General features: G+C 42.6%; 1 protein-coding gene across 2 annotated transcripts in view; it reads left to right on the top strand.

Annotated features, from left to right (window-relative positions):
- Positions 1 to 18282, top strand: part of EFL1 (elongation factor like GTPase 1) — a 111623-nt gene that overhangs the window by 65970 nt on the left and 27371 nt on the right. For both annotated transcript variants that reach the window (XM_040257469.1, XM_040257470.1), the window contains exon 16: positions 16806 to 16937. In XM_040257469.1, the coding sequence (XP_040113403.1) occupies positions 16806 to 16937 (132 nt within the window). The remainder of the gene's footprint in view (positions 1 to 16805; positions 16938 to 18282) is intronic.

An 18282-nucleotide genomic window follows, 5' to 3' on the forward strand; every position in this document is an offset into this window, starting at 1 on the left:
AATAACAAGGAATACAATTTTTAAAAACTATTTATTTTTAGGTCTTTTGGGTGTGTCTCTCAGCATCCTGGGAGCTTAGTTCCCCGACCAAGGATCGAACCTGTGCCCCCAGCAGTGCGAGTGCAGGGGCTCAGGTCCTGGAGTCTTCAGGAATTACACCTCATCCCCTCCACCCTGCTGCACGGTGCTCCTATCCCCTGCTGTAACCAGCTCTGTGGGAACACAGGGATCCATCGCCTCTTTGTCCCCACCAGTTCTTCCTCCTCCTCTCTTCTTCTTTACCAGATTCATCATTTTTCCTTTTCCTTCACTGAAGGACAGGCAATCTGAATGAGATTTTAGGGATTTTGGAAAGGAGCAGAAATATCATGGCTCTTTATTGGTGCTGGAAAAACGTGATTCATCTTCTGTGCAATTCACTGATGAAGCGAGGCACAGAGGAAAAGTCCTGTCCTGGGAGTCAGGAAAACTGGACTCTTTTTGGAACTGCCAGAAACTGATGTGAGATCAGTCTCTCCCCTCTGTACCCCTCAGTTTCCCCACCTCTGAAAGGGAGGAGCGCTAGGGAGTGCTGAGGTGTGCATGCTCAGACGCTCAGTCGTGTCTGACTCTTTGCGACCCCATGGACTGTAGTCTGCCTGGTCCTCTGTCCATGGGATTCTCCCAGCAAAAATACTGGACTGGGTTGCCATTCCCTTCTCCAGGGGATCTTCCTGACCCAGGGATTGAACCTGCATCTCCTGCACTCTTTACCACTGTGCCACCTGGGAAGCCCCAAAACTTGCTGAAGTAGAAATTTGATGTTTCTGTCTTTAATTTAGGGACAGTGATGTTTTACAAGCGAGCTGTAGAAGTTGTGTGCAAATGTTAGATGCTTCTAGAGTAGATTTTATCCTCCTTGAAGCAGCGACCTACTTGATACCTGGTACTCAATCTGGGAAGCTGGCCGCTTTCCCATCTCCCTGAGGGCTTTCCAGCCTGGGCTGTTCAGTGACCATACTGTCACTGCTCCCTTCTCTACTGCTCCTGAGCCAAATACTGCAAGTCATTTTCTTACTGTAGAATAGTAACTTGATTAGTAGTAACTCACACACTTGAAGTACCAAGGATCAGCTTCAGCATGGGCTGCTTCCCCTTCCAGGATGCAGATGAGGGCCATATGAAGGTATTAGTGGAAAGGGCCCTTGAAAATGACTGAGACCTCCTCGAAGGAAACTGCTCCTAAGGCACAAGAAATCAGATGTGGCAGAATAGTCCAGTAGCTAAGGGAGGAATGGCATGACACCTGTCACTGGATTTGCCTTGTGGTGCCCATGATGGAGACCTTCGAAGGCAGGAGTAAAGCCCAGAAGAGTTGACTCTAAGACATTGGGTCACTAGCATTGTCTGCCCTCTAAAGGTGTATGGCATTCAAAGGAAACATTGCCCCTACATCGGAGACCCCTCAGAGTTTCTGCACCGTGAGAACACAAATGCCTGAGTATCTGTGGCAGGTGTGGGCTCATGAGCCTGTGAGGACCAGCCCCTGGGATTCCCAGAGAAGGTGATGGTCAGGAAGGTGAAGATCCTGTGTGAACTGGTGGGGACCAGGGCACCAATGGGATTTGGTTATTGGTCATCCAGCTCCACCTAGTCGGCACAGTCTGGGAAGTCTTGAGTCAATGGTTCCCATTAGTCTCTATTGTGAAAGCTGCTTTATAGATGCTGAGTTGGCATTTCTGCCTTTTTTGTCATGGTGGAATTCTTTCGTTTGCCACAGGTTTCACTGGAGACAGAGCTTGTTCATAAATCAGAAGGACACCTGTGGCTGTTCAAGAAAACAAAGCCAAGTGCCTTGGGAGAGTCAAGGAGGGCCGCCTGGTGTACCCTTATTGTGGGACTCCTATTTGGGGTCAGTTAGAAATGATCATCTTAACCTCACAGTATTTCTGGGATATTTGCTGAAGAGACCAATATACACAAGGCCGCCATGGATCATATTATGGAAATAGTCAACTGAAAACAACTTTCACATTACTTTGCTGACCTACTTTTCATAGCACTTACTCTGTTTTTCTTAGAGCCCAAGGAACATTTCTGATGGTGGGAGCTGAGATTATTTTACTCTAATGGTCCTTAGTTTTCAGCAGTGGTAGCTGGTAAAAATGGAATGAGACACTTGGAAATTCTTGGGTATTGTGATGAATGTTTTTTATGTATAAATAAAGGCAGTCTTAGAGAATTATGTGGTGTTTGCTGGGGATTGGTCCCCCGCCCCCATTGAAACTTGTACAGATGTGAGAGCTGAACCATAAAGAAGACCAGGCTCTGAAGAATTGATGCTTTCAAAGTGTGGTGCTGGAGAAGGCAGCACCCCTTAAGGGAATTTTAAGGAGATTAAGGGACATTAAGGAGATCAAGGGGCTTCCCTGGTGGCTCAGAGGTTAAAGCGTCTGCCTGCAACGTGGGAGACCTGGGTTCGATCCCTGGGTCGGGAAGATCCCCTAGAGAAGGAAATGGCAACCCACTCCAGTATTCTTGCCTGGAGAATCCCATGGACGGAGGAGCCTGGTGGGCTACAGTCTACAGGGTTCCAAAGAGTCAGACACAACTGAGCGACTTCACTTCATTTAAGATCAAACCAGTCAATCCTAAAGGAAGTCAACCCTGAATATTCACAAGAAGGACTGATGGTGATGCTGAAGCTCCAATACTCTGGCCACCTGATGCAAAGAGCCAAGTTATTTGGGAAAGACCCTGATGCTAGGAAAGATTGAGGACAGGAGGTGAAGGGGGCGACAGAGGATGAGATGGTTGGATGGCATCATCAACTCAACAGACGTGAGTTTGAGCAAACTCTGAGAGATAATAGAGTACAGGGAAGCCTGGTGTGCTGCAGTCCATGGGGTAGCAAAGAGCTGGACACAACTTAGAGTCTGAACAAGAACAAATGAAACAGACCAAAACCCAAAGAGTAGTTTTCTAAACCATTTATATTATCTTCCAGTGGATGTTGTAAAAGGACCAACCTCTGAATGAAGAACCAGAGTGTGAACAACAGAGGGTGGCCAGTCTCCTCCTGGATGCACTTACTTGAATAAAGAAGTGATTTGCTAAGGGCAGACATGTTCAGAAGAACCTATGTAAGGACACTGAAGTGAATGATACCTTTCATTAGTCCTCGGACGAGGTGCGGAGAAAGGACACGGTAAACAAGACAGACCACCTGCTGGCTCTTCCTGCCAGTTCTTTTTGAAACACTCTAAAAAATGTTTATCTTTATTAGCTACAGCTAATGGCGTCTCTGAAAGACTCAGAAGCACCTTAAATACCCATGTGATTTGTGCCAAATTGCACCGTTAAGTAACTTTATTAATGCATAATAGCCATATAGAAAAGAATGCAAAGCTTAAACCATAGGTTGATAGGTTTTCACAAACTGAACATAGGCCAGCGTCAGTAGCATCCAGCCCCGGAAATAGAACACTGCCCGAGTGCAGAAGCCACCTGCATTTCCAGTCACTGGTACCTGCACCCTCCACCCCAAAGAGCAGCAACTGCCCTGGCATCTAACATAGGTTACTTTTACACATTTTTAAGCTTTGTACAAGCTGAGTTATAGAGAAGGCATTTGGGTTGGGCTCTTCGTATTCATTCACTCTGAATGTGAGGTTCATCCATGTCATTGCACACGGTTGTAACCTGTTTGTTCTAGTAGCTGTATTGTGTGACTGCCACCATTTTTCTGCTCTTGTGTTGGCAGACACTGTAGTTTATTTCCGGTGTTGGTCTGTTAGGAGTATTGTTGCTTTGAATATTCATGTGCATGTTTTTTTGCTGAACATTTGTACATGTCTGTTGGAAGAGAAGTTGCTGTGATAGGGCAGGTTTACGTTGAGGCTTGGTGAGTGTACAAATTTATGTTCCACCAGGAGCGCCTGCAAGTTTCAGTTGCTCCATCTCTCTGCCAACACTTGGTTTTGTTCTTGTTTGAGCCACTCTGATGTCTGTGGAGTAGTAGTTGGTTTCCCTGATAACCAGGGACATTAAACTCCTTTTTATTTATTAACTATTGATTCTTGCCATTTGTGAATTGTCATTAAGTCTTTACCTACATTTTTTTAAAGATTGTCTGCCTTTTTGTAGTGATTTGTAGGCATTCTTTATATCTTCTGAGTAAAATCCTGCTTTAATTATTTTCACTTGTTTTTTTAACTGAGGCTACACTAATCCAGCTCTTTAGTATAGATTCCTTTGTTCTTTACAGAGCATTTTGATTTCTTTACAATACCAGTAGGTTCATCTGTGTTGCTGTAAATGGTATTATTTTGGCTGAGTAATATTCCATTGTGTATATGTACCACGTCTTCTTTATCCATTCCTCTGTCAGTGGACATTTAGGTTGCTTCCATGTCTTGGCTGTTGTAAATAGTGCTGCAGTGAACATTGGAGTACATGTGTTTTTTTCAAATTATGATTTTCTCTGGGTATATGCCCAGGACTAGGATTGCTGGGTCATATGGTAGTTCTATTTTTAGTTTTTTAAGGAACCTCCATACTGTACCAGTTTACATACTCACCAACAGTGTAGGAGGGTTCCCTTTTTCCCACACCCTCGCTAGCATTTATTGTTTGTAGACTTTTTGATGATAGCCATTCTGACTGGTGTTAAGGAATACCTCATTGTAGTTTTGATTTGCATTCTCTAATAATTAGTGATGTTGAGGATCTTTCCATGTGCTTTTTGGCCATCTGTATATCTTCTTTGAAGAAATGTCTAGATTTCCTGGCCATTTTTTCATGGCGTTATTTGGGTTATTGAGCTGCACGAGCTGTTTGTATGCATTGGAGATGAATCCCTCATCAGTTGCTTCATTTGCACATCTTTTCTCCCATTCTGAGGGTTGTCTTTTTGTTATGTTTATGGTTTCCTTTTTTGTGCAAAAGCTTTTCAGTTTAATTAGATCCGTTTTATTTATTTTTGTTTTTATTTTCACTACTCTAGGAGGTAGATCAAAAAAGATCTTGCTGCAATTCACATCAAAGAGTGTTCTGCCTATGTTTTCCTCTGAGTTTTTTAGTGCCCATCCTTACATAATAGGTCTTTAATCCATTTCGAGTTTTTGTGTATGGTATTGGAGAAGGAAATGGCAACCCACTCCTGTATCCTTGCCTGGAGAATCCCATGGACAGAGGAGATGGCAGGCTACAGTCCATAAGGTCACAAAGAGTCAGACACAACTAAAGTGACTTAACACTTGATGTTAGGGAATATTCTAACTTCGTTCTTTTACATGTAGTTGTCCAGTTTTCTTAGCACTACTTATAGAAGAGACTGTTTTTTCTCCATTGTGTATTCTTACCTCCTTTGTCATAGGTTAAGGACCATAGGAGCGTGGTTTATCTCTGGGCTTTCTGTCTTGTTCCATTGATCTATGTTATGTTTTGTGCCAGTACCATCCTGTTTTTTTTTTAATTATTATTTTTATTATGTTTTTATTGGACTATAGTTGTATTACAGTGTTGTGTTTGTTAGTACCATACTGTTTTGATTACTGTAGCTTTGTTGTACTACTATTAACATTTTTTAAAAATTCAATCAAAAATTCTTACTTCATTTTCTTTGAAGTGATCAGGCCACAATAACAGAACCACTTTGAAAGCTGCTTCTCACAGAGAAGTAATGGATTCACTGGCAAAAGTATTGGCTTGGATTAAAATAACCTATATTTGCTTAAAATTTTATTAACATCCTAGCATTGTTACCTTTTCACCGTAGGATTACATTTCTTCAGTGAGTTCTGGTATCCGGTAAGTTGTACGTGTGCCATGCCACAGTAACTGCGCCGCGTCAAGACTTAGACACGTGCCAATGGTCTCAAAAATCTCCAGCTCCAAGGTTCAGGGGTTGGAATAAATTATCCGCAGTAATGTGACTGAGTTTTAAAAACATTTTAGGAGTGCTTATAATATTAAATGAGAGAAATTTGTGGGATCTTGGTTGGCTTTATCTCTGCCTCCTCCGTGGTGCTCAGCACAGACCTATAAATGTAGAAATTTGTCGACATAAGTCTTAATAAGCTCAGGAATTCTGTGAAATACTCCTCCTTCCCTAACTGTTTGGAGCCTTACTCTCAAATTAACAGTGACATCAGGGCTTCTCTGGTGGCTCAGCAGTAAAGAGCCCTCCTGCCAGTGCAGGAGATGTGCGTTCCATCCCTGGGTCGGGAAGATCCTCTGGAGAAGGAAATGGCAACCCACTCCAGTATTCTTGTCTGGAGAATCCCATGGACAGAGGAGCCTGGCGTGCTGCAACCCAAGGGGTCGCAGAAGAGTCAGACACGACTGAGCAACTAAACAACAACACGTGGGGTTCAATAGGCCCCACTAAATTCCATAATTCCTGAATTGACTTTGAGGAAAATGTTTGCCACTGAAAAAGTAATCTTTATAGATGGTAAAGGGCACAGAGGTGTCATTAGGTAACACAGGCTCACTTCTTATGCCAGGGCAGCCTGTGGATGGAACCAGAGATTAGGGGCTTCCCGTGGAACTGAGAATGAACAGGGCCTTGAGTCTGAGGCTGCCGTATGCCCCGCTCTCAGGACCTTGATTAACCTCGAGAAACATTCCAGCTCCCTATCAGGTAGGAATCCAAGACTCCCTCCGCGCACACCAGGCTCCAGTGAAGTCCGTGGCTGGCAGTCTAGAGGTGAGAGCAGTTTCGGTTTCTAGGACCTAAATTCACTAATGCAAATGTAATGTGTTTACGACATAATCCCAGGGTCTATGGGTGTGTGATAATTCAAACAATGCAAGTATTCAAGGTGCTGAAGCCTCAGAAAGGTTGTTTTCTTACTGTTTAAAAAAAATTTTTTTTGTTGTTTTACAATAAAGTAACCTGCTCAGTTGATAAAGAATCCATCTGCCCTGCAGGAGACCTGGGTTCGATCCCTGGGTTGGGAAGATCCCCTGGAGATGGGAAAAGCTACCCACTCCAGTATTCTGGCCTGGAGAATTCCATGGACTGTATAGTCCGTGGGGTCAAAAAGAGTCAGGCTTGATTGAGCAACTTTCACTTTCACCCTGCAGTGACAAACATTCCAATCTGACTATGCTAGATGACAGATCGAGTTAGACACATGCTTGTAGTCACCGTGTGTGTGATGCCGTGGCTGCAGCGTCATGCTCACGTACCATGCTGATGACTCGGAACCAGAAGTGGCTGCTGCTAAAACAGTGACTGGCTCATTTTCATGGTGAAAAGAATAAAACTCCCGAAAATGCAAAAATGTGTTCATTTGTGCCAGAAGTACCTTGTTTTTTAAATGAAGTTAAATTTAAACTTAGATCATTATAAACAGTCTTGTCTAGAATACTCAGAGGCCACGCTGCTCAGGAAAATTCTTTGTGTGGGATGTTTGCACATGCTCCAAGGCCCTCATCTTTGGCCCTGCCCACGAATGCCGGCAGTCGGCCCCAACCACAAATGTTCCCACCAGTTACAAGTCACCTAGGGTTGTGCCACTGTTTGTGGTATGTTCCTGGTACACTAGTGAGCCTTCTGCGCCCACTGATTTGGGAAATACAAGCAGAAATCAAACCAGTGAGTTGCACATCTACTGTATTTGGCGGAACATTACATCACAAACTTGTTCTCTCACTTGATTCATATGATTGTAGCAATTTTTGTTCCCATTTACAATTCATAAGACCTATGCTTTCTGCACATACTTGCCAGCATGTGGATTCTTCAGATTTATACCAGTTGTATCGGTGTCAAATAGTATCTCGTGGTTTTCATTTACGTTAACTTACTATTAATGAGATTAAGTTTTTTGGTATGTTTTTTGAGTGTTTTGAGCTTCCTTTTCTGGTCTCTTTTCTTAAAGCTGTTTATATTCTTTGCCTACATTCCTGTTGGTTGCCTTCCTTTTCATTGATTTGTACTAGTTCTTTATGTTATGCCTACTAATCCTTTGTCTTGACATTGAAATCATCATTTTATAACTTTTTACTTTGTTTATGGTATTTTTGTTTTATAGATTTTATAATATAGTAAGACTTTGCAGTCTTATGATGTCATCCTGACTTGTGCTTTCAAGTCCACGTGAAATTTATTTTTCCGGATGGTATATGGTATAGATACAGTTGTATTTTTTTTTCCATTTCATTAACTTTTTCACTTTCACACATACATGTTTCTGGGCTCTTCATTCATTTCTGTTGATCTGTTATCAAATAGACCACCACTAGTACATTGTGTATACAATCTTTTGTTTTTTAAGTTGTGTTGATTTCTCAAGAACTGAGTCATGAACTGACACTTGTTATTTTTCTTTAATGTCCTCTACAGTTAACAGAAAGGGCTCACAGTTTGAAGTGGCCTCTATAGCTTCAGCGGTCATTCAGTTCTTCCTTTGTTTTTTTCCTTAGGTCATTTCAGTTAGAATCTTTTGTATACTTGTGATGAAGTGCCATTTCATCCAGAAGTGTCTCTGCCTCCTGTTTTTAATTGGAAATATTTTTAGTTTAAAGCTAGAAGAAATACAGTTACAGTTTCAAATCTTGAATTTCTGTTTTTGTTTAAAATTGTACTAGGCGTTTTATTTTCCTTACATTCTAAACATTGTACATTTCATCCATTTTATTGAAATCTTTGAATTGGAATCACATCTTTGAAGGAGCATCACTTAAAACCATGTGTTGCTATACAAAATATAAATTTAGGTCAGTGGGATGGGATTCAAAGCTTATAAATGGATATGATTATAAGCTTGTGGCTTTCAAGAAGTTGTTACAACCTTCATTACAGTTAACTAACTAATGGTATATATAAAAAATTAAATATGCTCTTCATAATACACCAGAAAATCCTAATTAACAAAACTGTTACTAAGACAGCTGCTGATACTACCATGACCATTATAACCACCACTGCCACCACCTCCATTTATGAGTGCTGACTCTGTGCCAGGGACTCTCTTATTCTTTTAAGTTACTTGAGGCTCATGGTAACCCTACGAAAGTACCATGTGCCATAAGTATATATGGAAACTAAAACTAGAGAATGATCAGGTCACTGGCATAAGCTTAGAGCTTTAATTAAATTCAAGTCCTTCTGATTCCAAATCGAACATAACAAGAATGTGTGTTGCCTGAGGGAAAAAAATTGATGGCAGTTGCGAGCCCTCGGCGAAGCGGGCATGAATGGGGTGCCAGTGTCTCTTCATTCCTGCTTTCTGATCCTCACTGCAGCTGTAGGTAATGACTTTGGGTTCTCACCTGGGCCTCCACTGTTGCCATTTTCCCCACTCAGCACTCAGAGTTATCTCAAATACTCCTGACTGCCAGTGTCTCTGGGAAATCTGTAACTTCTCAATTTCTCTCCCCACATAAGCACACCTTGTATTGTTCTTGTTGTGACACTAACGACATTACATTGCAATTGCTTGTTCATCTGCCTTTGTCCCTCTTCAGATTCCTGCGCCACCCCCCCCTATTTTTTGGCCACACATGGCATGGGGATCTTAGTTCCCTGACCAGGGATCATGCCCCCTGCAGTGGAAGCTCAGAGTCTTAACCACTGGACCACCTGGGAAGTCCCCCAGGTTTACTTGTTCATTGAAGAAACTTTATGAAGTGTCCAGTTGTGCCCCTGCCCTTAAAACTGTGTTATTAGAAAAGTAACTAAATATTGAATCAATTTCAGTTCTTTGAAAGCACAACTTTATAAGCTCTGGAGTTTAGATGCCAAATAGAAAAAGCTCAAAAAGATACTAAAAAGAAAAAATAGAAGCAAAATAAACAGGGAAACTGTAGTCTGAAGGGAAAAATGTGATGAGTTAAAGTGTTTATTACATAAAGAACTAGTAAAAATGGTAGGAAAAAGTTATGAACCTCAAGAGTTGAGAAATGCTTTGACTAAGTAATCATCTGCTTAGTTTTCCAAGTTAGGAATCTGGATTTCATCCTCGTTTCTCCTTGCCCCTTCTTTCCAATTCCTAAGTAACCACCAAGACTTGACAGCTTACCCTCGCTTCATCTAGCTCATTAAAGTCTAAACTCAGTTGATATCCACATTTCTTGGCAGTCTGTCTCTGCTTTCCTTCAGCCTCCTGTTTCACTAACCCCCCAACTGTGTTCTGTGCACCAGGTATTCTGAAACCACTTTGGGTTCCCATCGCATCCCAGCACTTTTGTATTAATATATGCTGGGTTCCTTCACGTCTATTTTCGTTCTAATGGAAACCGTTTTCAAATATTTTAATCATGTGCATCATGTAGATTCTTTATCATGACATCACATGCCAAGAGACAACCAGAAGACTGTTTTATACTGACTGCCCTTTCATTCATCTTGAGATATACCATTCGGCACCATTCAGGTACTCTGCGTTGCCTCCAGGTCCAAGATGAAATTTCTTCCCCTGTTGAATCCTAGACCCTTCCAACTCTGTTAATTCCCTTGGTGACAGCCAGCTCTACCAAGTGATTCTGTTTCACAGGAATGGAGGTTGGGGGCATAAATGAAAGTGATCCTGATGCACAAATTGAAACTCCACAGTGAACCCTAGTTATAGCTCCCTTAACCTGGTTCAGGACCCTGACACCAAGTTTCCACCTGTTCTCAAGTATAGATGAAGACAGCAAGCCTACACAGCACTTCTTAAAAAAAAAAAAAAAAAAAGGCTTTGATTCTTAAGGTGTTAGGTTTTCCATTTATTGTAGTCTCTCTGTTGAGAAAAAGGCCCCAGATCCTGATGAAACTTTCTTAAAAACTGTTATTAGCTGGTTATGAGCTCCATCTGTCCCTAGGAGAAGGAAGAAAATTCCTGACACAGTGATGTCATTTTTCAAGAGTTTTCTCTTGGGCCTCCTTTAACACCAAGAAGCTAAAGGGCAGTTGATTTAAGAAACGTGTTTAGCATAATGGACAGACTTGATAATCCTTTGAAAACATTAGCAGTATTGGTCTTTGCTGGAGATGCTAGGCAAGCAGGCTTGGAAAAGACCCATTTCTTATTTATTATATCATAGCTGCCTGCCTGCTGCCTCCATGACAAGGATTATAAAGCACATGGATCCCCTGGTAGCCTTTGTAGTTGACTCACAGAGAGTAGAATCCGAGTTTGATGGGAAAGGTGCAGAATAAAGACACAAATGAGAGGCAGAGGATGTGGGCTTCCTTGGTATTCAAAGACAGAAGGACCAGAACGAAGGTTTTCTGGGTTCTCAACAACTACTCTTCGAACCTGTACTTTAGAAAAGACATTTTTTTGTGTGTGATAGTTGTCTGAACCCTCATGTGTCTTCTAAAGCAGTGTTTATTACTGTCATAGGCCTAAGGCTCTATAGACATCCACGGTACATACCTTGGATTTACTGTGAAGATTTTAAAAAATCCATTAACTTGGGCTTATTAAACAGTTTAGGAGGAACAGGCTGATTGTTCTGGGTGTAGTGATGTTCAAGTTGGCCTGAAATAAAACTTTGGAGATTAGGTGACCATATTCTGTCTAGAGCCCTAACATGTTTTACCACAAAGTTCTTCTTTTTTTTTTTTTCAATTCCAAAAATATTTTTATACCGGCAATGAAAGACCACTTTACACATCTAAACTTTGCTAAAGATAGTAATGCCGTCCTCTGTCCAGACAGCTCGCAGTCTCGTCCCCACGAAGCGGTGTTAGAACTCAGTAGTGACTTCACCAGTTCCTGCTGCCAGTGTGACCTCATTTTCGACTGATTGAACCTGTGCAGCAGGGGTTCGTTAAAGGAAAACAGTTGTTGACAAAAGGCCCATCCGTCTCTCCAGCCCCACACAGTATTTCCAGTCTCAGATCATAAAAGCTGTGCCCCTTCATGTTGCTTGTTTATGGAATACTTTTAACAGTTTATATACAAATATTAAAGGTTACTTTCCATTTACAGTTATTATAACATATTGACTCTACTCCCCCTATGGTATAGTACATCCTTAGGCCTATTGTACACGCAGTAATTTTGTGCCTTGGCCTCCCCCTCCTCTGTATTGCCCTCGTCCCTCCCCACTGGGAGTCACTAATTTGTTCTCCATATCAGGGAGTCTGCTTCTTTGTTTGTTGTACTTTTTAGATTCCAAGAGTAAGTGATATCATACAGTATTTGTCTTTCTCTGACTTATTTCAGTTAGCATAATGCCCATCGAGTGCTTCCATGTTGCTGCAAATGGCAATATTTTCATTCTTTTTTATGGCTTAGTAGTATTCCATTGTATACATACAGTCTTTATCCATTCATAGCCAAGATATGCTTCCAAATCTTGGCTACTGTAAATAACACATTTACTTTTTATTTGAAATATCTTTTTGCATATCATTACATGCGAAAGATATGACCAATAAGGGGCTAATAGCCAACATATATAAACAGCTAGTATAACTCAACATAAAAAAAATCAATCTGACTAAAAACATGGCCAAAGAATTAAATAGATATTTTTCCAAAGGGGAAACAGATGGCCAACAGACCCTTGAAAAGATGCTCAGCATTGCTAACTATCAGGGAAGTACAAATCAGAAGCATGATGAGACACCACCTCACACCTGTCAGAATGGCCATCATCAAAAACAACACAGATAACAAATACTGGTGAGGATGTGGAGAAAAGGGAACCCTTCTACACTGTTGGTGTGAATGTGAATTGGTACAGCCACTGGACAACAGTATAGTAGTTTCTCAAAAAAACTAAAAATGGAATCATTAGTAACAGGAAACAGAGACAGCCTGGAAAAAACTTTTGGTCTGACAGTGTTTGCAAAAATGCTGATTTTTGATTAAGAAGCATTTGAAGGGTATGGTATACATTGTGCTAAGGGCCAGTGTGCCCAGTGGGAGAACTCGGTGTTTACTCGGGTGTCACCCCGGCCTGTGAGCTAGAGTGTCCGATTCTTTGCAGCCCCATGGACTGTAACCCAGTTGGCTCCTCTGCCCGTAGGATTTCCCAGGCAAGAATACTGGGTTGGGATACCACTTCCTCATCCAGGGGATCTTCCCACCCAGGGACTGAAGTGGTGCCTGTTGCATCTCCTGCATTGGCAAGCAGAGTGTTCACCGCTGAGCTACTTGGGAAGCCCAAGCCAGAGTTCACGCTCCCAAAATAGCTAATATTCCTTGTTATATACAGGAGAATTGGGACCAGCGAGGACTTGGATCCTTCATCTACAGTCAGACAAAAGTTACTGGCGTTTGTATGAAAACAAGCTAGAATTCTTGCTGTTTAGTAAATTCTGTTTGCTTCATATTCCTCAGCCTGTTTTTTCTTTCTTTTCTTTAAATCATATGCTTTTTTAGAAATATGCATGGAAAAAACTTTGCATCCTCTTTAATCCTTGAAACAAATTCATGCAATGCTAATTTTACATATTTTTTTTCTGGCCTATCAATTCTCCTATTCCAGAAATTCTAAAATAATTCCCTGAAGGGAACATGTCCTTCAGCCCTGATCGCAGTTGAAAAATGCTTGAGCAGGTGTACTGTATGTGAAGGAATCATTCCTCCTTAACTGATACAGTTGTGATTTAAACAAGTGAAGTGAAAATCCCATGACTTAAATAGGGGGGGAAAAAAAGGCACAGAATTATATGGAAATTTTGTTGTTGTTCAATCACTAAGTCATGTCCAACTCTTTGTGACCCCATGAACTACAGCATGTCAGGCATCCCAGAGTTTGCTCAAATTCATGTCCATTGAGTCAGTGATGCTATATGGAGATTATAACAGTAAAATTATGTGTGCCAATAGAGGAAGGACTAAAAAGGGAAATATATCAAATGAATATAGTGACAATATTAGAATGGTATTACATGGGGATATGGTGGTTTGTTTTATTTATTTTTTTCAATTTTTATTTATTTATTTGGCTGCACTGGCTCTTAGTTGTGGCATGTGTGATCTTTAGTTGCATCATGCAAATTCGTAGTTGCAGCTTGTGGGATCTAGTTCCCTGACCAGGGATCAAACCCTGACTCCCTGCAATGAGAGCAAAAAGTATTAGCCACTGGACCACCAGGGAAGTCCCTGTTTTTTGTTTTTTTTTAATTGTATCTGATGGCATCATTTTTAAAACAGAAAGCTTGTTTTAAAATGTGTTTTGTATAAAGTTCTATACTTAATAATTATCTGACAGTGCAACAAGAAATTCTCCAAGTGAGTTTTATTGTGATTCACCCAAATAACTCCAGTGACTGTCATTGGAGCATAATCTTTTTCTTAAAATCTTAATCTTGACTAGGAATACTGTAGTATTGACTTTTTGTTTTTCTGTTTTTAGGGGAGTTGCAATCACGTTCACAAATCTGAGCATATCTAAGTAGCAAGAACAGCAAAAAATGTAAACCAGAAGGTTTTACAGAGACAGTGTTCAGAATATAGTGACCATCTGCAGCCTGCTTCCCTGGTGACACAGAGGAGAGACTAGCATTTATCTTTTCCTTGAAACCATGTGCTATCTGAGCAGGAAGGAAGCGCCTGCTCGCCAGAGGTCAGAGCAGGATGGATGAGGTTTGAGGGGGAGTATTTACTGTGAGGTTGTCCTCACCCCCTGTATTCATGGCAGATGTTATTTCTAGTAGACTTGATGGAGATTAGGGCAGACCCAGGTCTGCCATGGTATGTGAGGGACGTTAACAGGAAGCCATGGCCAGGCATAGATGTCTCTGTGTGCTGGGCCAAGATGCACAGCAGTAAGAAGTGTAGACCTTGACCAAGGAAATGAACTGGCGGCACCTTGGAGACATCAGTCTGAAGAGGGTCCCCTGCACAGGAAAGTTCTGGCAGTCATGTCATGAGTTAAAGTCAAAGGACCTAATGAGGTTTAGTGTGAGACAGAAAGGGATTAAAAGGGCCTGACAGATGCCTCTGAAACACAAGGGTAGTTGGTAAAAGTGGAAGAAGCACGTTTTCTGTGGACCTTTGAGGAATGGAACTCAGAACAGTGTGTAGAGATGGGGGAGACCTGTTCCAGCCCAATGTGAAGAAGGTGTTCCTATAGCTGGAGTGACCCTGTAATGAAGTGGGGAGAGTGATGCCTGGAGACTTTCAGGAGGGGCAGCTGGAGGGGGCTTTTCACCCTGTGTGATCAGACTCAGGGACCTCTGCCACCTTCTGGGCTTGTATGTCAGAAAGCTCTGCTTCAGTTCCCTCCTCCAGGACGGGTGGTTCATAGTGTGGCTCCCCAGCACCCTGTACCTTTACATCCATTTGTCAGCCAACAGCAGCAGAGCTGTTTGCTTTCCATACTTGTCTCTAAACTGGAGATGGAGAAGCAGAATGCTGCTTGAATATCCCTGCCCCTTTCACCTGTGTCACTTTCTCCTAAAACAGGTGGCCTCTCCTTCCATGCCCTCTTTAATGTTTACCTTATGGACAGGAGGGAGAAGGCAGTGGCACCCCACTCCAGTACTCTGCCTGGAAAATCCCATGGACGGAGGAGCCTGGTAGGCTGCAGACCATGGGGTCACTAAGAGTTGGACACAACTGACCGACTTCACTTTCACTTTTCACTTTCATGCATTGGAGAAGGAAATGGCAACCCACTCCAGTGTTCTTGCTTGGAGAATCCCAGGGACGGGGGAGCCTCTTGGGCTGCCGTCTGTGGGATTGCACAGAGTCAGACATGACTGAAGTGACTTAGCAGCATGGACAGAGAGGCCTGGTGTGCTGCGATTCATGGGGTCGCAAAGAGTCGGACGTGACTGAGTGACTGAACTGAACTGAACTGAAACCAAAAGCACAAAAATGGCCCTTCTATATGATTCTTAAAGTGAAAGTGAAAGTTGTTCAGTCGTGTCTGACTCTTTGCTACCCCATGGACTATACAGTCCATGGAATTCTCCAGGCGAGAATACTGGAGTGGGTAGCCTTTCCCTTCTCCAGGGGATCTTCCCAACCCAGGGATTGAACCCAGGTCTTCCGCATTGCAGATGGATTCTTTACCAGCTGAACCACAAGGGAAGCCCAAGAATACTGGAGTGGGTAGCCTATCCCTTCTCCAGCAGATCTTCCCACGTTGCAGGTGGATTCTCTACCAGCTGAGCTATCAGGGAAGCCCATGTGTTTCTTAATTTGTTCTAAAGTGTTGTCTGCTCTTACTCTGGATGTGAGGTTCAGTATGACCCCTTCATCTCACTTTTGGAGGCATTCTCTCTGTTCCTATCCGTTCAAAGACAAATATGTATCCCCTAGAGCAGGGGTCCCCAACCTTTTTGGCACCAGGGACCAGTGTCATGGAAGACAGTTTTTTCATAGACTTGGGGGTCTGGGGATGATTTCAGGATGATTCAAGTACATTATGTTTATTGTGCACTTTGTTTCTAGTCTGATGCCACCACCCGATCTGACAGGAGATACCAGTATGCAGCCCAGAGGGTGGAAACCCCTGCTCTAGAAGCTTGTGCAACCCCCAGCGGGGAGCCTGAAGTGGATCAGGGCAGGAGAGGGGTGGGGTGGGGTGGGGGGTAACTGATACTCTCGTCTGAAAGTCTCTAAAATTCTGTTTACCCACATGGAAGCCGATTTGGCAAAAGAGATTATTTCAGTAGAGACTCATCTTCATCAAATTAATGTATTTAAAAATTTTAGAGTTCCAATTTAAAAAGTAATTGATGTCTTCAAACATACATATCTGGACAGGATCACTGCTGTGGTCAAAGTAGGTATGTTTTAGCCTGATTTCTTAAGTGTTTTTTTATCTGTGACATATATACTGGGTTGACATTATTTTTCTAACATAAATTCAGAATTTGTCTTCTTTTATTGACTCCATGGGTCTTTTCCTCCTTGCAGGAATTGGAGGCCTTCAGGACTTCGTGCTGAAGTCGGCCACACTGTGTACCTCACCATCCTGCCCCCCGTTCATACCTCTCAACTTCGAAGCCACCCCTATTGTGAGGGTTGCTATTGAACCGAAACACCCAAGTAAGATGACCTTGTTTTTAAAAGCATGTGATGTTCATTACATTTTTTTAATGCATGCATTTAATGCTCGGTTTCTCCTGGTTTGTTTCAGTAGTAGACTGTGAATTTTCCTGGAGGTACATAAGAGGGGTATATAACTTACACAGCCATAGGCCATACAGACCACCACCATTTCCTGGGGAATCTAACCTCTATCTTAGGAACCTGGCATCTTTAGGCACCTTTGCTATCCAGGGAGACTTTATCTTCTTCTTTATGGCAGAAACACGGTCATCTTTGCATCCCCCAGAACCCTGGCACAGGGTCATGTCTCAGCAAAGCTCATGTTTTATGTGACTCGTTCTTTAGAATCTTATACAAGACTGCTTGATTCAGAATTCACATCTGCTCCCCCATGGGTGTGCTAGATCATCTGGCATTCCCTTTGTGTTTGGAAAGCACTCCCTTCCCTGTTCTGTCTGGCTGTGTGACACACACACCAGGCCCTATAGTATTAATAACTAATACTTAGTCTTCGGTTCCTACCATGTGCCTGGCCAATCCTCACTGACTCTTGTACTTTACTTCCTGTGACTGTCACTCACCCCCTGTTCCCCACGACTCTGCTGTTCCCAGTTTTCAGGAGTAGCCAGTGAAGTGTCTTCCAGACTGCTCTAGGGGAACCAGAGAGCAAATGTGTCATTTGTTCACAAACACAGATTTCTGTTGGCGTGTGTAGTAGCCTCACTGCCCCTGCATCTGTATATCTCCTCTCTCCTCAGAGCCGGGCCTTCAGAAAGCTTATCTCTGCCCCAGGTTTTGAGACATATCCTAGCTACTGAGGATCCTGGAGACCCTTAATAGATGTGTATGATGGTACAGGGAACCCCAAATGAACTTTTTGGCCAGCCCAATCATTTGTAATTGTGGTTTATAATTCTGTTAGTTACCTAGGAGTGCCTAACATGTTGCTCCAAAATTTGGTGACTTGAGAGAACACGACCCCATGAATCGCAGCACACCAGGCGTCCCTGTCCATCACCATCTCCCGGAGTTCACTCAGACTCAAGTCCATCGAGTCCGTGATGCCATCCAACCATCTCATCCTCTGTCGTCCCCTTCTCCTCCTGCCCCCAATCCCTCCCAGCATCAGAGTCTTTTCCAATGAGTCAGCTCTTCGCATGAGATGGCCAAAGTACTGGAGTTTCAGCTTTAGCATCATTCCTTCCAAAGAAATCCCAGGGTTGATCTCCTTCAGAATGGACTGGTTGGAGCTCCTTGCAGTCCAAGAGACTCTCAAAAGTCTTCTACTCCTTTATTATTTTGACAGTTCTTCTGGTCAGGAGTTCTGGAAGGGTTCAGTTAG

The sequence above is a fragment of the Oryx dammah genome, unplaced genomic scaffold (assembly GCF_014754425.2).
Source record: "Oryx dammah isolate SB20612 unplaced genomic scaffold, SCBI_Odam_1.1 HiC_scaffold_16, whole genome shotgun sequence".
Classification (NCBI taxonomy): Eukaryota; Metazoa; Chordata; class Mammalia; order Artiodactyla; family Bovidae; genus Oryx; species Oryx dammah.